This window comes from Euprymna scolopes, chromosome 19 (genome assembly GCF_053919585.1).
Source record: "Euprymna scolopes isolate OS-2025 chromosome 19, ASM5391958v1, whole genome shotgun sequence".
NCBI classification, from domain to species: Eukaryota; Metazoa; Mollusca; class Cephalopoda; order Sepiida; family Sepiolidae; genus Euprymna; species Euprymna scolopes.
Window position 1 is genome coordinate 76,285,573 of NC_136500.1, and position 26,668 is coordinate 76,312,240.

Genomic DNA, 26,668 nt, shown 5'->3' on the forward strand with positions numbered 1-26,668 from the left:
AACTTGTCCTATGCAAATGAATGCATATCTAATTACAATTTCATTAAAATCTAATCTATATATGTGAAGTCTCTATCGGTCAGTTGGAGTTTTAGAACCACTTCTATTATCTTCCCTAGAGAATTTTTTCTCATCATAATAGGATATGTTTGAAATGTTACAGAATTGTTCCTAGTCTAGGGGTATCGGAACACCACAAACATATCAATGAAAAATAAGAGTAAAAAAAAAGATAATTATTATTAACGACTCTAGTTTTCTTGTGTTTTCCTTCGGTCGAAGTTATAATAGGGGGTCACCTCTCATTACATCCCAACGTTGTGTTATAACTGAGTTAAAAATAACGAGCGTTCGCTATTTATAGCTATCTCTAGAGAAGGTTCGGGAATGAACGGCTTAGAATGCTTTTTGTTCCATGTTTTTAAAATCTTCAGAGACACTAAGAAAAATGTTTTCCATTCAAATTCTTGAGTAATACTTTTTATATTATTTTATATAATCTTTTATTGTTATTTCTTCTTTAAGATTGTACTTACAGATTTGGCAACACTTCCATAGTAAATTTTACATAAGAATATACTTTTAGATTTTATATAGAATCTCTAATTTTTATTTCTATAGTGAACACACAGACATTGAGTTATTTAACATTTAATAAGGACCTTCAAATCTTTTAGATTTTTGCACTTTGGAAATTAGTAGGTTTTCTTATGTTCAGTTTAATATTCGCTAGGAGGTTTATTGTTGTGTATTCATTACGTATAAACAAATTAACAACATTGTTTGTGCTTTTTCATTATCAGAGCGAAATTTGAAATATTGAATTTCAAGCGAAATCAATGTATCTATTGAATTGTCATGTCACAGTAATGAAATATCAAAAAATTATGAAAAACGATAAGCTAGAAAATTTATTATTAATGGAAACAGTTTTCAAAGGCGATTAGCAAAAATTGAGTCTTGCTAAATTGGTGTAAGATTTTAAAATTTTTCAGAAAATAATTACCTCCCTTGTTGCGATTGAAACTCTCTTGTTTTTTTTTTGTTTTTTTTGCAAAACTCAATTTTTGCTAATTGTTTTCGAAAACTGTTTTCATTAATCAGTATTTCTAATTTCGCTCTAATAACAAAGAAGCACCAAATTGTTTTGCTATATCTTATCCTTATTTCTATTCCAGTCAATATGTGTAAACGTTGCCCTGGCCAGCCCTTTGCTTAGTCGTTTTGACTTGGTGATGGTTTTGTTGGACAAACAAAATGAAGAATGGGATAAAGTTATTTCCAGTTATATTCTACAAGGCAAAACTCCTGGTGGTTAGTGTTTTTTTGTTTTTTTTTAAATTTTAATTTCTTTTTTCTTTTGAAACTCAACCCATAAAAATTCAGAAAGGAACCTGCCAGTATTAACCAGTAGAGCATTACTATTATCAACTGAGGGAAGAAGGATGTTAACACAGTGTGATGATGTATGGAAGTGAAACCTGGCTGATGAGGGTTAGGGACGTGCATGGTATGGAGATAAATGATACAAGACTGGTACAATGGATGTGAAATGTGTGTGTTAAAGACTGGTTTAGAACTGGCGATCTCAGGAAGATTAAATCTGGACACAATAGGGAGATGTGTGCAGAACAGGTGACTTATGTGATATAGCCATGTTGAAAAAAATGAATGAGAGTTCTTGAGTTAGTAGATGTAGAACAGCTGAGGAAGCAGGGAAGACCAAAAAAATCATGAGAAGAAGTGATAAAAAACGGATCTGAGAGAAAGAGAGATAAATAAAGGCCTGGCCAGAGATAGGTTAGTTTGGATATCAATTTCTCCATCCAACACTTGTCAGTATGTAAAATGGTCATTAAACTGATGATGATGATGATGATGATATAACATGGTAACTGATCATGTTACTACTACAACTACTAGTACTACTACTACTACAAACGTTTGTAAAAAAAACTTTTAAATCATCAAATTAGTGGATGTTTATTATAGCTTTTTTTAATTTTTTTTTTTCTAGGTGATATGGAAACTTCCGAAAAAGATCTCTGGTCAATGGATAAAATGCAAATTTATTTATCAATGATAAAGACTATTAATCCGGAACTTTCAGAAGATGCTAGCTCGTAAGTAAGAATATAAAAATTCTCTTTTTAATTTTCTATTTGTACAAATATTTTCAAATTTATTTTTGAAAATCAAACCCAACACATCTGGAGATCCTGAAATCACTTAATAGATATTTTTTTATTTGCATTTTTAGCTGAAGTTAATGAGTTTCGTTCCTATTTGCTTCAGGTTGTTAGATGAAAATTAAAAAAAAAATTTTTATTAAATAAAAATATTTAAAATAATGATCAAGTAGAAAAATAATTATAAGTAAAAATAAAATTCATTGATTTATATAGATTTATCATATTTGTCGCAGAGTTCCAGGGAAGTAACTGCAGTTTATGATTTCCCTTGTTTTCAATTACAATCCACCATTTCAAAATAGAAAATGGCAAAACACTAATACCTATTTTTTTAATTTTTTATTTGTTAATGGTGAAGATTTAAAATTCAAGGGAGGTAACTGCGATGTATGATTTTGATAAAATAATTGGACTTGAAAATCTGCCATTTTAAAATAGAAATATGGCGGCTGTCTTTTCTGTTTCAATCATCATAAAATTTATTTTTGTTATTAAAAAAAGAAACAAGTACTTAATCAATTTATGTGATTTTTGGAATATAAAATTTTCGTTCCGTGACGTATACATGCATCATAAAGATTTGTATTTTAGTTGAATTCTAACAAATCTTTAATTTCCATGTTTTTTTGTAACATAGTTTGCTGGTAAATCTTTTAATCAATCATTTTTTTGTAATTTTTACTAATTTCAACATGACATAAATAATGAAATAAATAATGGCATTATAAATATGTAATAGTGTTGGGTAATCCAGATGCCATGGGAGTGAAGTCAAACAAAAGTCGGTCACAAGTTTGGATGCAAGGCCCGGGAGATTACGTCAAAAAGGGGTCAAATTCTAGGACTTAAAAACCCTGGTCAGCGAATTTGACCCACATTTTTTAAACAATACATGGTTGAAATGTTAACACCATCTTAGCCAAATAAAAAGATATACAGGGAGAAGCAGTTTGGAGATGAGAGAGCGATACGAGAGGGTGCTAACAATACATTTTTCTTCACACCACCATCACTCTCATCACGCATGCCACTAGACTTGTCAAACTGTCATTCGAAAACAGAAAGGTTATATTTTGAAATAAACGAAGTACTTTTATAACAAGCTGTGTATGTTTTTATTATCACTATTTTATGTTAAACTTGTGAGGAATTATATTGCTTGATATTTTTAGGGAGTTTCTTTCCAAAACAGATGATTATCATTGTGTGTATTGTGTCATTGCAAATAACACAGTGTGGTTGAAAGAAAAATAAAAGGAGAGTAATGATGAAACAATTGTTGAACTTATATATATGCTTATTTTTACGGTTTGTCAAATTAGGATATATGAACCTGATACATAAAGGGGGTGAAAATCAGACATAGTTATTTATGGGAAAGCTACTGTAACAACAACAACAGCAGCAACTTGGGTCAAAGAATCTGCAGAAGATAGATTTGATTGGTGAAGGAATTATTAAGTGCACATGTTTCAAACAAAACGTAAACGAAAGATATCTATTCAAAGTAAAAACTTAAAATAAACAAATGTACTCCCATATATATTTCTAAAAAAAAAAAAACTAATAATAATTGGAGTTGAACATAGATTAATTCAAGAGAATTTGTGTGGTTACCTTGTTTTTTGCCTAGACCAAATGCTACTTTCTTACTTGCATGCTGGTCGATTCAAAAAGGCGGTGTTAAGGTCATAAATACCTCTTACCAATTAGTTACAGAAGAGGACATGGTAAAAGATGAATATCTTTTCTGAGTTTACACTGGCAAATTGCAAAGGGGAATAACTCTTACAGTTATAGTTACATTACTTATCTCAAGACAATTAATAAAGATGTATTGCTAGGATCAACAAATAGAGATAAGCAATAAATAGTGTGCAAATAAACATGAATTACTTTGTTGTTGTAGTTTTGAAAGCCTGGGCTGGTGATACTAGATCAAGCTGTCTGAAGATACCGGATTTCTGATCTAAAATGCATCAAGCATTGTTTTTTATTTTGTAAAACTTAAGTTCTGCAAAGCCAAAAACAAAAACAACAATTTTCCTCTACAAAACAATCAAACTAAACACCATGAATAAATATTTAAAGATAGAAGGAACTTGAATCATAAAAGCTTTTACCAAAATGACCAGATTTGGCATTAAATAGTCCAAAATGGTTGATATGCCATAAAACAAAACAAGAAAATCATGGGAACCTGATGCTGAGACCAGAGGAAAAGGGCCATAGAAAGATGGTGTGTTTCTAGGAGCTTAATGTTGTAAAGAAATCTGGACACTACTTAAATCTGGGTTAGTGAAAGGCCTGCCAAAATTAGCAGCCAATTCGGCTGTGTCTTATCGCTTGGTCCTTCAAGCCAGGAATGAGAAAGCTGTTTTGTAAATTTGTCGAATGAATAGAATTTAGATATAGCTTCTGTTTCTGGAAGTAGAAAATCACGTTCTCTCACTGGCTAATAATGATTCAAGGGAAATGACCAGAATCTGATTCAAGAAAAATAATTCTCTGATAATTTTGAGCCGACACTGGAATACAAAATTGAACAATTACATAAAAAGGTTTTTTCATAATTTTGTTTTTAGATAATTTGAAAAGTTGATGCTTTATTGATGGTAATAATAATAAATATTTTCAAAGACAATTTTCAAGAGAGTCTGTTAAATGTTTTTAGCATTTTTTTAAATATAAGATAATGGTGAACGCAAAGTTTTCTGACCAGATCATTTTATTGGGAAAGTAATATGCAGTAGCTGAAAAATTGTGTATTTTGCTGAACATGGAATGGAAATAGGTCAAACGAAATGAAATAAAGTCTTTTTGTGACTTATATAAAATAATCTATTTAAAATAAAATGTTTGTTTCACAACAAGAGAGTAGTAGAAACAATGGCTTAGAAGGAAAATGGCCGATGAGTTCAAGTTTTATGTAAAAACTGAAAACAATTTTCACTCCACTTATTCAAATCATAAGGATAATTGTTCATAAGAAAAGTTTGCTTCATTTAAAAAAAAAAAAAAAGTTTTATTTAAACCAAACTTCTTAATGGCAAGCATTTTATTTTTTAAATAAGGAAAAACCCACTGTTCCAATCCAATGTTCAATTTTGGAAGGAACAAACTTTCCAAAATGAGACACTGTGGATTAGTATAAGAAAGGGAGAAAAAAAATCCAAGTTATATATTATTTTTTTGGTAGGCATTTTGTTTTTTAAATAAGCAAAAAAAAAAAAAATAGTTATATTATTTACAAAACATTTTGTTCGGATTAAGATTTTTCCTATATTAAAAAACGATGTATGATTTGGGAATTTAGGATACTGATCTTTCCTGTCTGTAGTCAGTGAAGAAAAAATCCTTTTAGACTGAGGTAATCTTTATGCATAATAAAATCACACATGTAAGCAACAATTATAAATAAGAAAAATTTTTTAAATAGATAATTTTATTTTCGAATCCTTTGGTAAATTTTATTTTTTATAAAGAAAAAATATACTTTGCTATTTGCTTGCTTTCTCACAAGAGCAAAATAAAATGTAAGGGACAAAATATATTTAAATAAATGGATGTTGTGCAGAGTTCATATCACACAATTTGAAAAAGGTATTTTCTGAGTGTCTTTCATGCCACAGGAATTCCTTCAGATAGGAATCTAACTGAGATCTACAACTGAGCATTGCATATCATGAGACTAAATTAAAATTTAATGTTTAAAAATATTAATTTATTGTTGCTAAGGTTAATGTTTTAATGAAGAATTAAATAAATATTGAATTGTATTAAAAACCCACATAGACAATCTTTTTGAAAACTGTCCTAGACCATTTGGCTAGGAGCAAAATGTAGTACATGTTGTGATACTACACTTCATCTTTATAAAAATAAAAGATTGCCTCAGTCTAGAAGGCTTTCTCCCTCACTGACCACGGATAGGAAAAATCAGCGTCCTAAATTCTCAATGTCAGTTTTTAATTTAGGGAAAATTCTGTTCCAAATAAAATGTTTTGTAAACAATATAATTTGTTCTTTTGGTTTTTTTATTTTTTTTTTATTATTATTTAAAAATAAAAAATGTCTACCAAAATATAATATGTAACTCCGTTTTTTTTTTTTTTTTTTTTTTTTTTTTTTCCATACTAATCCAGAATACCTCATTTTGGGAAGCTTGTTCCTCCCAAAATTGAACACTATGGATTGAAACAGCGAGTTTTTCCTTATTTAAAAAATTAAAATTACTGCTATTAAAAAGTTTGATTGAAATAGTTTTATTAAAAAGTTTGTAGATACATATGATAAAAAAATGCACTCTACATAAAAAATAAATCTTGCTGGTGAAAATTCACACAAGTTGGTTATATATTGGTTTACAGGTGCCAAAATAGTGTCAATCGAAATCTGTCCTTTTCGTTTCTCTTGTTTTTTTTTTGTTTGTTTTTTTTTGTTTTTTTTTTTTACATGGTAATCACCACTTATCAAGGCCCGGAAGCCACTCGAGGATAAGGGTTATTGTGTGTACAGTAATCAATGGGATAGTATCGTAGTAATTGTTAGTATTGGAGATTTGATAAAGTGTCATACTTAAGGGGACGGTTCATCAGGAATTTGTTTATGTTGGACTTGAAAACATCCAAGTTGGGAAACAGGCAGACAGAAGAGAGTTCCACTGGCATGCACTACTAAGAAAGAAGCTTTGTTCATGGAATCTACATTTTGGTTTTGGCACAGATAAAGAGTTTTTGACAGCGGTTTCAGCTAGACAGGTGTTTATCGTGAAAGATTGGCGAAGGGGGACCAGAGATTGGAGCTCAGAGCAGCACTTGCCATGAAAGTAACGATAAAACAAAGACAGGCTCATAACGTCTCTTCTGTGGGAGAGGTTGCAGGGAGAGACTCCCTTATTGGTCTCAGTTTCCACCATCACCGATCATCACCTGACACTCATTAACCTTTTATTCGTGAGTGGCCTCTGGGCCTTGATAAGCAGTTCATCTATCGTATATAAAAAAATTTCCGAAAAACCCCTTGCATATCATCAATATCCTTTGTCATCAAATGTAAAGTTTTGAGATGGTTTGGTCTCAGTGTGGGACTATGAAAATTTTGGTTTGAAAGCATAATACAACGAAGTTCAGTCAAAAAAATAGAGAAAATAAAAGATGGATAGACAACATTTGTGAATGGACGAACATGAACATAAACCATTTGAAAACGTTGGGCGAAGATCGTAGGGCTTGGAGGACATTCAGTCATGTTAGTGCATACGTCGCAACTAGCAGAGAAAATATTTCATGTCTCTATATGTTTAGAAGAGTTATTTCCGTTTGAAAACGAATAATAACAATGAATTATAATTGTTTTGTTTTTTTTTACTTTTTAATATTTCGTTGTATCAGTGGTTACCTATTGTTTTTTTTTGTTTGTTTTTTTCCTAGAGTGTTACAGGCTTACTATCGTGCACAGCGATGTGCAGATACTAGAAATGCTGCACGGACTACTATGCGTTTGCTACAGAGTATGATTCGACTCTCTCAGGGTAAGCGTATGATACATTATTTTAATATCTCTCTGGCCTTAGTGATAATTTGCAGTTTTACAATATCGATTAAGTATGTATGTGATAGTATGGATTTTTTTTTAATCATCACCAACCCTGAGCTGGAACTGCTCAACCACTTTAGATTTGGTACTTGTACTGTTTAATCAAGACATTAAAAAAATGAAAATATCGAAAAATGGTTATATTGTACGTATCCGTTTTGGACTGAAGATCTCCGAAAAAAAATTTCATTTAATTTGATCGAGTAGATTTTTTTTTTTACAGCGGAAAAACATGTTCTTATGAGTGCGCATTGAAGTCAGCCATTATGGAATTTGTTAAACACGCCATGGGGAGATAACTCCATTTAAAGCGCCGACACTCCCTCCCCTATCTTTAATACTAGCTTTTCTTCCTAAAAATCGAACCTTTTGCTCGGTATCGTAACAAAAAACTACTTGATGGAATTAAGTGAAATTTTTCTTCTGAGAACTCCGTTCCATAACGGATACGTGCAACATAACCTTTCGATATTTTCATTTTTTTAATGTCTTGATTAAACTGTACAAGTACGCTAGATTTAATGGATTCTCTTTTTTCTATAAGTGAGTGCAGGTAGTACTGAAAGCAGCTTTGATTTCACAGCAACTATTTTGTTGAAAGCAATTGAAATAGTAATTTCGGTGAAGAATGGTGGCAGCACATTTAAGGATGTACCATGGAGGGTTGTTTGGTTTCTGTTGAAATTTCTTGGAGGGTATGAAGCTCTCAATACCAACGTTTAACCAATCAGTTACATTGGATATGTTACAGAACACATTCTTTACAAACATGGAATGCAGAGTAATTTCTGATATGAGAGATCTGTGGCTGGACCATCAGTCAGCCATCGAGTATCTATGCATTCTGCAATAGAAAGGGACAATAGAGATCTTATTTCACTTTATGGTTGCTATCTATAGTAACCGCTCAGCAAGGTTGAATAAAAGGAGTGTGATTTTTGCTTGAAAATCAGTTTGCTGTTGCGTGTAATGTTTGTGTGTTTTGAATGTGTATTTGTTATCTCGTTTTTGGACTGTTGTTTGTGAAGAGCAAAAAGAAAAACTAGTATTACTGCTGATATTAAGAGCAAACGTCTTTCCTGTTGTTGTAGAAAAAAAAGGAAGAAAAATAATTTGGCACCCTATGTGAATACTGAAAGTTGGCCTTTTGCATGTTGTTCTAACTATAATTTGCACAACTGAAATAGCTTTTTAGTGGAATTCTGCAATTTTTTTTATCCAGAAAAAGCGGATTTCCATTTAAATTGCTAGAACCTCACACATGTGACGTTTTAGCTTTTTTTATCAAAATCTACTTTTTTCTTTTTTTTCTTTTTTTAAATACTGATTTTTCCCTTTCATGATAATTTTCTCTGAAAGCTGAAAATGTTAATTTTGTGTTAAAGTCTAAAACTTGAAGAAATTCATGATTGTGGTGAAGGGGAGTTAGATGACTTTTGTTTCATCAAAGAAAAACTTCATGTTCCCCTCCAATCCACTTACGTGTTACGTGTCTTTCTCCTTATTTTGACATTCTTAATGAAATTGATTGAAGAGTTCTTCAGGAAAGAAAGTTTTTTTTTTTTTTATGTTGCCCTCTCTCCACAAACACAATGGGATGTGGTCCCTAAACGGGGAAATTCATCTTGATTTTAGCTTTTGGGGGCCATCAGCTAATCAAATTCTTGCGAATGATTATATATGAAGAAAAAGAAACAGCTATTTTGTTGTAGTGTTTTGGCATAACATGTTTGAGTTGTTATTTGGTTGTATTTTTATTTATCTCTACATAAAAGGATGATTTGTTCCTTTTTCTTTTGTGAAGCCCATGCTCGACTGATGCTACGAGAAGTTGTGACAATACAGGATGCCATCGTTGCTATCACTTTGATGGAATCCACAATGCAGGTCAGTTACAAAAGACATTTTTAAATTTTTGAGAAGACAGATGTAATTTAATCTTTACAAAGCGTGAATCTACATATTTTAACAGGGTTGTCAGATATTGTGTGGGGTTCTTATATCTGGATTACAGGAAAAAAAAAAAAAAAAAAAAAAAAGCTAAACAATTCGCTTATTTTTGTAATTTGAAATGTTTAAGGTAATTTTAAGATAAAATCAGAATTAAAATACTTATGCGCCGGGTGAAGTTTGAACCTACAACCTCTGTTTATAAAGTACAATCAATTGAACCACTGTGGCAATTAGGAAATGCAGACATTTTTAATAAGAATAAGCAGCTTTCTTCCTTCTCTCTCTTCTTATTTTCTCCTTCTCATTCTCTGCTTGGAGTTTACTTATTTTTAATCTAATAAGTCATTACTCATCAAGACCCAAAGGCCACTTGAGGGCAGAGATTAATGGTTTGTGCGTGAGGAAACAAACATCTTTGAAGATTGCAGATCCTGATTGGATTAGGCATAATTTGATTACTTAATGAGACAGCTCAGCAAGAATTTGTTAATATTATACTTGGAAATGATCATGCTGTAGCCAGCTGTGATATTGCGTTCTCTTGGAAAGAGATTCTGCTCATGAAAGTTCTGTTTAGCTCCAGGTACAAAGAGGAAGAAAGCGAAAAAAAAAATGAAGAGTGGTTGGTTGAGTTTTTGATGTGGATGTTTTACAGTGGGGATCCAGAGATGTTGCTCAGTTGCGCAACTACTACAAAAATAACAATAGAGTAGAGAAAGACTTTGCAAATAAGGGAAGAGTACATTCGACCCCCACCCCCACAATTTGATTTTGTGCAGGTAAAAGAGAATGCTATCCAGATGTGGCTCCATCTTAGGATGTATTTGGCTCTTATACAGGTAGAAGATAGCATTGGGAGTGAGATACATTCTGGAGTGATAGAATGATCCAACAAAGTGACATTAACTTCGATTACAGTTCGAACCCACAACCTTCGTCTGTAAGTACAGCATGCTAATCGATTGATCCGCTGTGGCAACATAATTAAATACATAAGCCCGAATAGGCAGATAAAATGGTGATAACATCCTTAAAAACTAGGAAATGTAGACTAATAGCTGTCTTTAAATCACCTAAAAAGTGGCAGGAAGTTCCCTAGACTGTCGACATCGTTTTGCAGCTGCTGATGGAAAACACATTGAACATCTCACATTTTTCATGTTTTAGCAATGCTTCTGGGATCATATAGATGTCAAGTGCCCCAAAATGAGCACCAAACAAAAGGACATTTTTTTTTTTTTCCATAACATCAGATTTTTAAAAACTTTTACTAAGTTTTTTTTTTGACGTTGCCTTCTCATCCTTTGAAAAGGGGTTAGTTTGTTGCTACTCGCTTGAGTCACCCTTACCAGGAAATGCTGATAAGGCTGCCCAGGCAAATTTTGTTCAGCTAGAATGCTCTTCCTTAAGCATACTGGTTTTTCAAATCTCACTTTCCTGACCTTCTGTCACATCTTTGCACTGTTGGAGGAAGATGAAATAAAGACAACAAATAATAGTTGATTGATAAAATGTTCAATATGCAAATATCAGGAAGTTGTATCGAATGTCCTACTGGTTTGGTAGGCTGAGAGCAGGCTGAAGGCTTTTCCACAAATAGTGGTGATGGAGCGGCACTCATAAAGCCAAGCCAAGTCAATTCACGATAATCCTTGGTTGTACGGAGCCTATCATTCTACTCGTCTTCATGCCGATCAGTCATAACTCTGATCTATCAAACACTGGCATGTTTTGACTGATTGTTTTTTTGTTTTTTTTTGTTTTGTTTTTCAGTCATTTTCACCTCCAACAACCACTTGGATGTGTCTAATGTCTAATAGGGAATTGTGGGGACTTGAACAGCAAGATGTTTGTGCACATTACATTTAAACTTCTGCAGGTTACAATCAGATAGCAGGAAACAGTGAAGGAATTCCAAAGTCTAGCAGTCCAAGTAAAGAAACTATTAGAGTAGAAAGCTTTCTGGCATCTTGGAACTTTGAAAGTTAAGGGGTGTGCTTTTGCTGCTTGTTGGCTTAGTCAGGTGTGTGAACACCAAGAGGACACAAGTGATATGAGTTCATCAGAGCGTATTCTATTAAAGTACTTGTAAAACAATCATAGAGGTTTGACACGGTTGTACAGACTTGAAAAGTCCTTGAATTTTGACATCAAAAGGCCTTCTTACTATTATTACCTTGAAAATATGAAAAATGTCTTGAAAAGGCCTAAATACTATTAAATTATTTTTTTAGTTTTGATAAAAATACCTTTAAAATATTTTTTAAATCTTGAGAATAAAATCGAAATATATTGTTCTGAAATTGCATAGTATAATTGTGGATACAAGAGTTACATCCCTTTATCACAAAACTATCTTGTGTAGTTTCATGATCTGTCTATTTTTGTTTGCATTTATAATTTAATTAGAAGTTCAACTCAGCTTTGCTTGGGCCCTATGTATTGTTCATAACTATATGTGCATATTGTATATATATATATTAAAAAGTTTGACTCATGTCCAAGTAACCTAAGAAAATTTCAAGTGTTTAGGCCCAAAATTGGTTGAGGAGTTTGGTAAAGTCTGCAATGGTCAACTCTTTCAACTTTGACAGCCAAATTTTTGCCCAAAAACTGATTAAAAAGCTTGCTGCATGTCCGTATACCTTTTATGTAACATTTCAAATGTTAGACCCAAAATTGGCTGACTAGTTCGTTAGAGACCGCAAAGGTCAAATCTTTTGAACTTTGACCCCTTGGCAGCCAAATTTTTGGCCAAAAACCGATTAAAAAGCTTGCCTTATGGCTGAATACACTTTTAGACCAAAAATTGACCAAGTAATTTGGTAGAGATCTCAGAGGTCAAATTTTTTTAACATTGACCCCAATTTTGTCCCCATACAATTTATTTTTTTGGGTTTCAAATCAAATTCAAAAGTTTGATCCATGTCCAAGTAACCTACATCTAAAATTTCAAGTGTTTAGACCCAAAATTGGTGGAGGAGTTTGATAGACTTTTCAAAGGTCAAATTGTTGAATTTTGACCCCTTAATAGCCAAATTTCTCGCCGAAAACAAATTAAAAAGATTTTTCCAAATCTCAATATCACTTATATCAAATCTCGAGTCTGTAGACTGAAAATTGCCAGAGTAGTTTGGTAGGGAAATGTACACACAGAACTTCACTTTTATAGATATATAGATTTGGAGGGAGAGAGTACAAACGGGAGGAGTAGTGGCAGCTCTATAAATAAAATAACTTCACTCTCCCCTCTCTCTAAAAAAAAAAAAAAAAACTTTCCTTGCATGGGTGGGACTCTCCAATTGCGAATCACCTCTACCCATCCCTCCAAAAAAAAAAAAAGAAAAAAAAAATTGTGATAATTTAAAATTAGGCTGGCTGGGCCAAGAAAAAAAAATAGACATGTGCAGCAGCTATCTTGGTTGGAAATTTAAAAGCTGTAAAGAGAGTTAATATTTGAGATGAAATAAAAAGTATTTAAGACTACTTAAAAATACTAAAAATGATACAGGTAGATTGAAAAGTAACTTTTATTGGTTATGGTAACATTTATTTGTTATATTTTTGATTTTTTTATCACTTTTTCAAATTGCTGTGGATTGTAAAACAAACCCCAAATTTTGTTTTGAAAATTTGAATTTTGTCTGGAAAAGGCCTTGAAAAACTTTGAAAATGAACATTAAAAATCAGTACGAAACCTGTTTGAGCTTGGCTGATAGTGCAGACCTATTAGATTTGAGACTCTTTTTTTTTGGACTGTCTAAGAGGGAGAGATTAATGGATGATGCACCAACCCAGATATGGCAATGATACTCCATGCATGGGCAAATGGTGGCTTTGTAAAGATAAGAGATTTATTGCTGATTCTGTTTATTGATGAAGAAACAAGTGTTGATACAAGTTGTATTTCATATAAGCAACTTGCTGTTTGCAAAGGAAAACACCATCAGGCCATCAATTACCCAATTGACCCTTAAAAATGTTTCAGAGCTGGTATGAAAGTCATGCACGGGGGTCTTGTGTTCTGGCTATGACATCATGAGCAATATGTGAGAGGCTGGAATGATCTGTTTGTTGACTTGGAATAGGGCAGACATCTTGTGCTCATATGCCCCCCACCCACCCACCCACCCTCATACTTTACTCGAATAATGCTGCCTTTGTACTAAGATATAAATATTCTGTTTCTTTGCGATAAGTTCTTAGTGATCTCTCTTGCTTGTTGTTGTTATTGGTTATTGACTTGGAAAAACAAAGATGGCATTTAAGACAGTGTGTCCATGACTGGATTTAGGTTATAAGTAAACTAACAAAATGGGGGGAAACCACATACTTTACATGAGTGGATTTTTAATATTATTAATTTTTTTTAATGAAACGTAAGTTGATAAAATTTTCAACTGGTTTCATCAGAGTTCAATTTCTTTGGGCAACACAACTTTAGAGAATATATTTGTTTTCTGTCTTCCACAAATTTCTTTCAAGGCAACTGACATATTGTGTTCACGTTGCAGGGTGCTGCTCTTTTGGGAGGAGTCAATGCTTTACACACAGCATTTCCAGATGATCCTGAGCAAGAATATCAAATTCAAGGTAAATTTTGCATTAAGGTTTCTTTTTGGACATTTTCTTTTTATATTAGCTGTATTGTACCTGGCATTTCTCTGGAGTCTTTTTACTTTTATTTTTTTTCCATTTTACTATTTTCTTAATCAATTTATAAATTATTTGAATAGTATTTTGTCATTTGTTTAATTATTATTCTATTTGATTAAATTTTTAACTGAACCAAATTGTTATAAAACTAATCTTGATGTTTTAATCTTTATAAAATTATGAAATTATTGGGTAAAATAACTTCCAAAAATGTCAATATCTGAAAATTTGCTAATAATGTTAAAGTCAGAAATTACTTTGATTCTTGGCCAGAGTTTCTCTTATATTTAAAAATAATCCTTGAAAATATGGAAAATGCCTTGAGAGGGCCTTGAAAATCGTATTCTTTATGTCCCGTAAAAATTTGTTTGCAATATTAAAAATAAAATAGAAATGAATACTATTAAATTACTTTTTAAGTATTAATAAAAATACCATTAAACTATTTGTGAAATATTGCAAACAAAATTAAAGTACATTGTTCGTAAATTACATTGTATTATTGTGGATACAAGAGTTACGTCTCTTTATTACAAACCTATCTGATGTTTCCCATATAACATCAGGTAGCTTTGTGATGAAAGGGCGTATCCAGAATACCGGAAACTCAAAATTTAAAAGTAAAATGAACACCGCGTAGAACAATCTACAATGAGGACAATAGCAACATTTAATTGCGTTTGGTTTACTAAATATAAGTGGGTCAGGGAATGTAAATATGATTGTCGACAAGCATATAGTTTTGTATGTAAATCAAAATGACTTTGTTGTCAATTAAGTTTTTTTGGTTTATTATATCATTGTTTATACATACAATTTTCTTTTGAAAACTTAAACTTTTCTGAAGAAGGCTTTGAAAAACTTTGAAAAGTCCTTGGAAGTTGACATTGGAAATCTGTACAAACCCTAAACATAAATCTAGTGATTACTGCTTCTATATTTTTTGTTGTTTACTATTGAAATATGTCGCCATGTAAAAAGTTTTGAATGGGATGCAATTTTATTTGATAGAAGTTGAATAGAAATATTTTTTGTTAGTAAGAACATGGGTCAGATTTCCACAAAGAAAACTGAAAAATCATGATAAAATAGTTTTTTTTAGACAGTATGCTACGAATGAGAATAGTTGTGAAAATGATACAACTCTTCCATATTATAGAGACATAATAGGTTATGTTTGCTAGTGATAACAACCCTTAGTCTAATCAATTTAGTTTATATTTTTATGATATATATTTTTGTTTTCATTCTGTAAAAATAAATATCATTTTATGACAAGAACATAAGTCAGTTGTGAGTCTGCATATCTCTATCTGACAATGTAAGGATGGGTCAAATACTTGTCTGGAAATTACTTCTTCAAATGTACCCAAAATTTATGCAATGCAAACATTGATAATTAAAAAAAAAACTATTTATCTGATCAGGCTGACATTTTACATGGTGATTAATGTTATCAAAGAACATCAGATTCATACATGAAAATTTGGAAAAATGGGAAGTTGAAATTCCATCAAATTTCGACCGTGACGAAACTTGTCATGGTCAAAACAAAAGGTTATATAAGGTGTGGGACTTCATTGGCTACAATATGGGCCAAGTAGTGAGTCTCTATGATTAAAAGAACTGAAGTTATTGCCAAAAGTGTGATTTTTCACGTTTTCTGTGATTTTGATCTTGAGCTAGATATCACAAAATTATGAAGGAATGTTCAATAAGTAATGCCCCTGACTCATTTCTTATATCAGTAGAGCAAAAAAACTTGGCACAGTTATTAGTTTTTTCTCTACATAGGACCCACCCAGAGTTACGCATTTCTCCCACTGTTAAATGCATTCCTGGAGACCATTTTTATAGAGAACCTCAGATTAGTTCTCCAACCATGATGTGACTTTGGAAATCAAAAGGAAAAGGGGGGGGGGGGTAATAGTCACATGCCCATGCTTCTAATCTGGCGATATACGCATTGTGGACCTGAGCATTGTCTTGCTTCTGCAAGACACACACTTTGATTTTGGTAGGTTCTCTTAATTTCCTCCAAAGTGAAGCATAATAAGCTCCTATAATTGTGGTACCCTTCACCCGGAAATCTGTCATCATTACTCCATCATGGTCCCAGAAATTGACCTTGTCAGCGGAGGGCTTCTTTGGGAGTGATGAGTCCAAGTGTTTGTACTGCATTGACTGGGCTTTAGTGTCTGGGTCATAGTGATAGACTAAGGTTTCATCTTGTGTAATCAGTTTTTTGAAAAACTTTGACTCATCATCTTGAAATATTATCAAACTCATCCCTGAGCACTCAATGCATTCTTGCTTTTGGGAATCAATCTGGCAAACACCTTATGCATTTGGTCATAAATGATAGTTTCAACAGACCCTGTACTAGGTCTCTTGGGCTATTTGGTAAATAGTCACTCATTAATCTTCTAAAATAGCAGCTTTAACTTGACTGACAGATGCTTCATTAATGGCAGAAGGGTTGGGGATGACCAGGTCTAGGAGCTGTTTCCACAGATTTCTAACTATATCTGAATTCACGATGCCAGCATTTTACAAGGTCATATGATGGGGCATCATTTTCATACATTTCTTTCATTACATTAAATCTCTTATGGTGTGCGTCTTTTCAAATACAAAAACCAGATCACTGCATGACTCTAAACAGGCTCCGTTTCACACCTGACAGTTAAAAAAACCTGTAAATCAGAAACCACAATTTGTTCAGAGCTGTATTTTGCTGCATAACCCATAAAGATATAAATTAATGTACATGCAAAATTTCAGCTAAATCAGATAACTGGAAGTAGGTCAAGGGCATTACTCATTGCGCGCTCTTATAAATCACTTCTAAACGATATTTTGGCCAAGTTTGGTGACGATTGGTTGAGCAATGTGAACGCTAGATTATACCCAAACAAATTCAACTGAAAACATGACCTTAAGGTTTTGGTTTATTGAAAATGTTTTTATTTTCAATTTAAGTACATTCTGTTTGTTAAAAAAAATCCTTTTTATTTTACCAGCTGAAATGGTTTTGAAATTACTTCAACTCGAACATCTACTCCCAGATGAAATGGCGCCTTCACAGCCAAATTCTCAGTGTGATCCTGGTTCATATTTGTCTCAGACAAGTTCCACCCCATTGGTACCACATTCTCCTCCAATTTCTAATGCAACAAAGCATAAACAAGGAACATCCTTACATTTGAGTGTAGATTTGCATAGAGACGAGGCAGAAACCAGTTTTGATTTATTCAACAATCCTTTGGATGAGAGTGATGACAAAACGAGCGAAAAAAATATCTTAACTTGCGACATGGAAAAACACTCAGGCAAACAAATTTCAGGAGATTCAAAAGATTTGGAAATGGAAGAGGCTCAAAATGATGTTCTGTCAAATCCACTCAAGTCAGGTCTGAAAAAGACAATTGAAAACCGTCTGAACTTATCCTTGTCTCATTTTAATCCTGGCACTTCGTCTGGAATTAGTGGTCTGCTTGACAACCCAAATAGTGAGGATGTTAAAGAGGGGCTTTTAGCTGGGCTGGACGAAGCGGACACAAAAGCAAAACTTACATTCACTACAAAAAACAAAGGAAAACGGAGAAAGAACTGTGTTTCCAAATTGAAAGGGATGATGCAGCAATCAAGAGAGACAATTCCAGCAAATACGACTGAATATGAGAAACAAAAACCAAAAACAGACGTTGTTTCAACAACAGAAAAAGAAGAAGCAAATAGATTGTCTGGGAAAGTTAGACAATTGTACAGTAACTATGAGCGGAGGAAAAATAAGTCCACGGAAAAAACAAGTCGCGAAAACAGTTTTGATGAAACCATTACAGATCAAACTGTAAATAGTGAAAATACAACTGAATCGGGGATATTTAATAAAGTACAACCAGATGAAACAAAGAAAGCCTTAGTTACCACTGATGAGAGACGGCAAAAATCTTCACTGAGTTGTCATACAATTTCAAAACTGATGAAATTTGCTTTCGATGACTCGCGCACTTCAAATCTCTCCACTTCATCCTCGTCCGTATCTAAATCCAATGAAAGTTTAAATAAATCTGACGTATCAAACACTGCCCACTCACCAGCCACTTTGATCCCTAATCCTCCATCTTCATCTGCAGAACCTATTTTGTCTTCTCCGGATTCTACAATATTTCCAAAGTCAAATGAAACAATTAACTCTTTTACAACTGATCTTCTATCTGGACATAAATGGCATACTCTTCCAGTTGATAACAGTAATAATATTAGCCAAGCACAGGACGGTGACGATTCAGCAGGTGTTGACTCTGTGCAGACAACCCCTTCTCCAACAGTACATACTGCTAAAATATTCACGGTTTTAAAACATAAAGAGCAAAATGAAGGACCATCTCATATCGCCCCAGATGAAGATCTGAACACATCACCAATATCTTCAAACAGACAGTTAAACTTTACTCTACCATCGCAAGCAGGTTTCCCCGGCAGCTCTATACATGTTTCTACTCCGATTCCAGCTACTCATAAAATAGCAGCAGCTGCCAATGTTACAAAAAGATCGTCTTCAATGTTTGAAATTGATGACGACGATTTAGATTTGGACGATGATTTGGACTTTGAAGTTGGTTTTGTACAATCGGACCCAAAACGGACACGGTTAAAATAGACAATTTGATTCTTCTGCGTTGGTGGTTTTAAAATTTGTTTTGTGGAAGATGCTTCTCTCAGGATTTGTCACTGGTCACTGTTTTCTAGAAAAAAACAAAATGTATTATACAAAACAGATAAAAAAGAACGCCCGGCTCAATAGTCACAATAAACGGTGTCTGGTCACATTTGTTTCCTAATGTTAAAAAACTTCCTGTTCTAGGTTGCTTAACCTCGCTGTTTGCCAAGTTTTGTTCCAATTATTATTTATTAATTTATTAATTATTTAGGTGAACAGAATAGTTAATAAGGCCCTCCTTCCTCATCATGTTAAGAATGGCTTTCTAAATTTGCAATTTACTGATTGTGCTGAAATACTAATGTTATTATTTAAAGATATTTTTAACATGGATAAGGGGCTTTTTTTTTTTTTTGCTTTTTTTTTTTTAAAAAACTATTTTGTACTTTCACTTAACAATTTAATAAATTTGAGGAACAATGGATGCAGTTTAATATCAGGAACTGAATTTGACTGAACACTGTTTACTGTGGACCTTGAGTTAGGTGTTCTTCTGGTTTGCTAAATCGTTTATTCCGAAATTCTTTCAACATTTATTCTTACAATCAGATAATGTGGCAGACATTTTATTTTCAATTCTAATGTTTTTTTGTTTTTTTTTTTTATCGTAATTTACTGAATTTTTCATCTTTATTTTATTTACTGAACATTTTAACTTTTTTTTTTTTTTTAGGAGAATAGAAAATGGATGTCGGGTATACATTCAATAGCCTCTAATTCTTTTATGTTTCTGACAAAGGGAAAAATTGCTGTTTTCTGATCGGAATCTATCCATCTGACTTATCATTGGTTAGTTTTTGACTTTGAAGTAGTTTTATTTTTTATTTATTTATGATATCAAGTGGTTTCATGCCATGTTTTGGAAAATTTTCCATAAAACAAAAAAAATTCTGAAAGTTAAATGTAATTATTACAACATTGTTTAATCATAAAATTAATTGTACCAAATTGTTATAAAACTATAAATAATTTTATTAAGCCAATATTGTTTTAATCTCTATTCATAAAATCATTGGATGTAAATAGCTTCTAAAGCTTTCAATTATTTAATAGATGAGGATGTCAGTAATTTTAAAACCAGAAATTACTTTCTGTTTGACAATTTAAATGCTTCCAAATTCAATTCAACTTTCAAAAGGTCATAAAATAATTCAAACTTTTTCAACTATTATTAAATTAAAATAGCTGACATTTTAAGAAGTGTGTTGTGATTTGCTGGAAGTATTGTTTAAGGGATAAAAGGTGTTTTTGAAAGCTTAACAATGGAGGAATGTGCAGTTGTAAGCAGATAAATAAACAAATAAATACTTCAATAATATTCTTTTATTTACTTGACTGTAGGTGTTGCTTTTTTCTTTTTCAACTGTAGATGTAGGTATTTATTCCAAAGATTCTTTCAAGTGCATCGATCGATGCCTCCCTTCAGTCTCGAAAGACAAAGGATACCTCTGTAGGTGCAGTTGCGCATGTAATTGTGAGGCAACGGTCGCACAATCTATAACCACACTTCTCCTGAATCGACAGTGGCAGAGAAGACCAGGACGACTGGAAACAATGCCGAGATAATCAGAGAGCACATACAGCACCTGGAAGTCCCAAATGGTCACCCATTGAGTACTGATTAGGCTCAACGTTGCTTAATTTCAGTGATCCATCGGGAACCGATGTGTCAATGTGATTCCAAGTGCATCATTCATCATCAGTGGAGAAACTTATATCCACTCTCTAAGCTGCCAACTGTAAAGTAGCCATTGTTTAGATTTTTTTTTTTTTAAATTTTAATGCAGAACAGTATATCACCTGAAGTGTCTATCTGTCTTCCAACAACTCATAGGGCACACATACTTCCACTGTGAATAACACCTGATTTTGTTACATATAAACCTGAGCACATATTACACCCACCTCCAAACAATCCTGAACTAGGCTTTAAACTCACAAGACTTGGACACAACATACTAGACATCATCCAACGTGAACAATCTAACATCACACCCAACCTCACTAATGCACAGGCCCTGTCGGTGGGGCATTAGAATACGCCGACTGTCCCCCTGCAGAGGGTAAAAGTCCCTCAATGGAGGTCCTGGATATGACCTTAAACTATATCCAGTGGTGAGGCCCCAGCTTGTGGGCTTTGGGGAGTGTGGAGCCACCCTTTAATTACCATTGCTCTCAGGTCCACTCTGACCCGGAGTGGTAGTACCTGTTAGGGTCCCAACTATGGGTTAAATAGAAACCAACGTGAAAACAACAAATATATTCTATTAAAAAAATTTTTCAAAATCTTTGGATTCGGCATTAAATAACCCGAAAAGGGTTGATATGCCGTAAAACAAAAACAACCAACCAACTAATGCACAACTGCTCACCCTCAAAAACCTAAAAGATAAAAATCTGATATTCCTATCCTCTGACAAAGGGAAAGAATTCTGCATCATCAGCCAAGATACATACGAATCTCTAGCACTAGAACACCTTAGCAACGAAACACTATATTCTCCTACCACAAACATCTCTTCCACAGATATCGAAGATCATATCAATACAGCCTAGACCACAATATGCAAAAAAAGAAACATACTCAATAAATACATGTGAAATATCATTACAAGAAACAGCAAACTTCCCAGATTCTACCACCTAATAAAAACATACAACAACAAGAACCCATCTACACAAATCAGACCCATCGTTTCAAGCATAGAAGGACCATTATAGAAAACATCCTGGCTACTATCACAGATACTCAAATCTCTACTTTCCACCTATTCAGGTCACGTTAGCAGCTCTGAAGAAATCATACACAGACTACAGTCATCATGAACCTGGCACCTTCAACACAATAGATACGCCTTCAGCCTAGATGTTATCTCTCTTCACATCAGTACCTGCACACCCAGCTGTGGACTTAATCACAGAATACATCTCATATAATAATATATACTGTTTTAACCTCACCAAGGAAGACATACACCAACTTCTAAACATAGTAGTGGACAACACACAGTTCCAATATAAACAGAAAACATATAAACAAATACCAGGACTTCCCATGGGATCCAGCCTATCCGGACTTCTGGCCATAACATACATGAACAGACTAGAATAAGACACACTACTTAATTATCAATCCGACATCTTCACGAGATACGTAGATGACATTCTCATCCTAACATCATCTCGTGAGGAAGCTAATAAAATATTCATTAAGTTCCAAAATGCAGACCCACATATTAGATTTACCATAGAACACCCTAACACATCCAGACATCTATCACTACTCGATTTCACAATCTACATCACAGAAACAGGTCAAATAAACACCAACTTCTATTAAAAAAATCCGACATTTTCGTGAACTATAAGTCGGCATTCCCCAAACAAAAATTAGTTATGCTACAAATGAAAAAAAAAAAACGCATTCGCAGCAGATGCGCAAGTGAAACGGACATGATCAACACCATTGGAAAATTCCAACAAGTCCTCCAGCAAAATGGATACCCCACAAAAACCATACAACACATTAAGACATTTAACAGAAAACAAACACACACAGTAACTAACATATGCTTTCTCAAAATACCACATTTTAATGATAAGATAGTTACAGCCATACGCAAGGCCATTCGCAAAAAAATAATAGACGTACAACTCACACACACCAGCCCAACATTAAGACAACACCTATCTAAAACCGGAACTTCATCTAAGAACAAACCATGCTCATCATCTAACTGCCCCATAAAAAACACAGGATTATGCGAACGCACACTTTCAGTATATCAAATTCAATGTAAAATATGCAATGAATAATATATCAGAAGTTCAGTAAGACCATTACATTTCCAAATTAAGAAACACATTATCACCAAGACGTCATCTTTCTACAAACACTTATCTGGAAAGCATAATCCCGATAAAAACATAACCGTTAAAATTTTAGCAAATGATAGGAATCTGGGAAATCTCAGATTAAAAGAATCAATACTGATTGAAAAATTAAAACCAGAAAAATCTAACATTAAATTATTAAAGACACAAACAGACTAATTACTTTTCTAATACGGTTTCAGTGATAATTCATACAGTAAACAAAAAAAATGAGAAAAAAATAGATATAATTATTCCACAAGATCAAACCAAGAAAATTGATCAGAATATAGAATTACTTCCTCTAGATTAGAAAATTGGTAGAAAAATAAAAAATAGAATTACCTTCCTTAAAAGCTAACATAATCTAAACAAATGAATAAATAAATACATATAATTTTCCCTTAGATCTAACCATAAATTAAAACAGGAATATAGAATTACTTCCCCTAGATCAGAAAATCTATAGAAAAGGTAAAAAAAAAGAAAAATATATAGAGAATTATCTCCCCTTAACAGTTAACCTAATTTAAACTTAAAACAGTGTTTGAATATTAAAAAAAAAAAATAAATAAATACAACAGCCGCTTTACAGTTGACAGCTTCGAGAGTGGATATGAGTTTCTCCATTGATGAGTGATGCACTCAAAAGTATTTTTAGGATAAATACTTACATCTGCAGTTGAAAAAGAAAAAAGGCAACATCAATTAGGTAAATAAAAGAATATTATTGAATTATTTGTTTATTTATCTGCTTACAACGACTGTACATTTCTGCATGTCAAACTTTTAAAAAAACAAAAAACAACACCTTTTAGCTGACATTTTTTTTTTTACTCTATGCCTCCATTCCATTTCAAGAGACAATGGATGGTCATTTTAAGTGTAGCTGTGTGAGTAATTGTGAAGCAAGAGTTGCACAGTCTACAACCATACCTCTCCTGAATCGGCACTGCTTGAATCTAGTGGCAAGGAGACAACTGGAAACAATGCCAAGGTAAGCGGAGAACATATACAACACCTGGAATTCCAAAGTGGTCGTCCATTTTAATACTAACCAGACTAAATGTTGTTTAATTTTGGTGATCTAACAGGAACCGGTGTGTCAGTGTGATTATGCCGTATATTTTTTACTAGTGAGTCTCTCATCAAGGCCCAAAGATCATTCGAGATTAAGAGTTAAATGAGTTGTCAGTTGTCAATGAACAACACCTTGATTCGATTGGAAATGATGGATGAAACTGGTTATTGAAGTAGATGGCTCAACAAGAATTTGTTAACATTGGACTTGAAAATGACCATGTTGTAGTTGGCTGGGAAGCAACACAGATAAGTTATTGGAAAGAAACTTTGTTCATGGAAATTCCGCTTAGTTTTAGGTACACATAGGAAAAATCCAGATATATATATATATATATATATATATATATATATATATACTTTTTCACATCCGAGTTTTTGACGGTCTTCATTATTTTACACTTCTTGCATACAAACTGGCAAACTGTCAACCTACCAGTACTTCCACTGCATTTTTGTTATTGATTAATGTTTTTTTTAACCATAACAAGTATTTCCAAATATTAGAACTTTATTTAGCATATTTACCAGGAAGTGTTTTGTCATGAAGCATCCTTCTTTTTTTTTTTTTTTTTTTCCAAATTTATATAGACTTTTTTTCTTATAAACTTACCATACAGAAATCTTTGGTAACTGTCAGTTTGTATTCGGATTGGGGCTTTTGTAGTAACACAGTACCAAATTGAAAGGTGAATTTGAAATGGTAAAACGTATGCTATCGAAAAATTTTATCAAATCCATGGTCTACCTTTTCTTTCTTCATGTACATTAATTATAATTAATTTTTAAGAAGACAAATTTTCTTTTGAATTTTCGGATATAGTCATCTAAAGTTTTATACAAGCTTGTTACTGGAAACGGTGAAGAATCATAATGGTTCTTCTGTTTTTTTTTTTTTTTGTTTTGTTTTTTTCACCTCTGCATGATTGTTCTTATTTTATCTATTAGGATTTTTAAAAAAATATTTTTTGCAATCTTTTCCTTTACTATTAGGATTGAAAACACCTTTTGCAATCATTTTCTGATCAATTTTTTCTGATCAATTATATTCTGTATTGGGTACATCTTTTTATGATGTTTGATAAAAATAAAAACTTGTTTCATAAACATATTTTATTATAAAAGTTCAAATAAGTTTTCATTTTTTATTTTTTTTACGTTTTTAAGTTTAATTTTTTATTAAGTTTTTTTTTTAAGTTGTTTTATTTTTTTAAAGTTAGATTTAAAAAAAAAAACCACTCATTTCATAAACATTTTTTATAAAAGTTTAAATAGTTTGATTATTAAAGTTTTATTTAAAAACAACTCATTATAATAAACATATTGTAATTATAAATTATATAAAATTAAAATAAAGAGTAATATAGTTATTTTAATTTTGTTATTTTTATTTTTTTTTATAATGAAACGCTAACAATTTTTCCCCTTTACAAAAAGACAGAATAGAAAACTAATATGGCCATTCCTATGCTACTTTTTTTTTTTACTCACCATTACTACCCAACAGTCCAGCGTGTCTTCCAGCATCATTACTCAAATTTCCTCAACTTTTTCTAAATGCTACATTTTTACCACCAACCATCACTCTCACCCACATAAACCAACAATATTTTTCTCTCTTTATTTTTACAAAAAACTCTAAATCACCGGTTCTTTTATTTTTAGTATTACTTTCATACGATACACCAGTTAATTATTCCACTGTCTTCATTTACTTCCTACATATTATGTTGTTATTACTCTACAAAATGATGAAGCCTCCCATTTAATTGTCAGAATGAATGATAGAATATCATTTGAACACCCACCTCCACCTCATAATCAGCTGTTCTTAGCATCATGGAATACGATTTATGAACACAAACAAAAGCTTCCCATCTATCATTTTCACTTCACTATATCAATAACAAACACCTTTTAGTTACTGATATTACTGTACCTTACCCGACTCTTATTTTAATTTTTTTTTTTTTTATGCAGCAAAACATGTACATAGACTATTCGTTATGGTTACACTTCATTAAAAAAAAAAAAAAAAAAAAAAAAATCATGGACACACAAAATAAATTTCATTACAATTTACTAGCGTCAACAGAAACTTTATCGCATTGCTTCAATGGCATTTATTTTCAAATCATCACCAAATCTGTTTTTACACTTTTGTATATTTTTTTTTTTTTTTTTTTTTTTTTTTTTTTTTTTTTTTTTTTACATTCTTACACTTTTACTATTTACTTAACAAATAAAACTAAACCAATCAGCACAGTCCATTGTTCTACTTGGTCATATTCTTTCTACTTTTTCGACAACATACAACCTTCAATGTTACTTTCTTCATTATGTATTCTTCTTATTCTTTGTAGTTGTGGGCCGCTATCACTAGACTTTTGTTTCTGACAATTTTTGTATAGAAATCTATACAAAAATTGTCAGAAACAATATTGTTTCATTTGTGTTTATGTGTGTGTGGGTGGTGGTGGTGGTGGTGGTGCTATGTTTTGTGGCACAATGGAGAGCGCTCCTTTTGGGAAGGCTGTGGGGGAGGGGGGTCTACATTAATGAACCTTGTGCCTAACTTGGTCTGTACTTG

At 32.5% G+C, this 26,668-nt stretch overlaps 1 protein-coding gene across 1 annotated transcript in view; it reads left to right on the forward strand.

The window, feature by feature from the left end:
• The window catches only part of LOC145239763 (uncharacterized), a 79,514-nt gene extending 60,321 nt beyond the window's left edge, over positions 1-19,193 (forward strand). The window contains exons 14-19 of the mRNA XM_080103192.1: positions 1,179-1,314; positions 2,018-2,123; positions 7,625-7,725; positions 9,595-9,677; positions 14,258-14,336; positions 17,423-19,193. Of these exons, the coding sequence (XP_079959318.1) occupies positions 1,179-1,314; positions 2,018-2,123; positions 7,625-7,725; positions 9,595-9,677; positions 14,258-14,336; positions 17,423-19,065 (2,148 nt within the window). The 3' untranslated portion in view covers positions 19,066-19,193. The remainder of the gene's footprint in view (positions 1-1,178; positions 1,315-2,017; positions 2,124-7,624; positions 7,726-9,594; positions 9,678-14,257; positions 14,337-17,422) is intronic.
• The last annotated feature ends 7,475 nt before the right edge of the window (positions 19,194-26,668 follow it).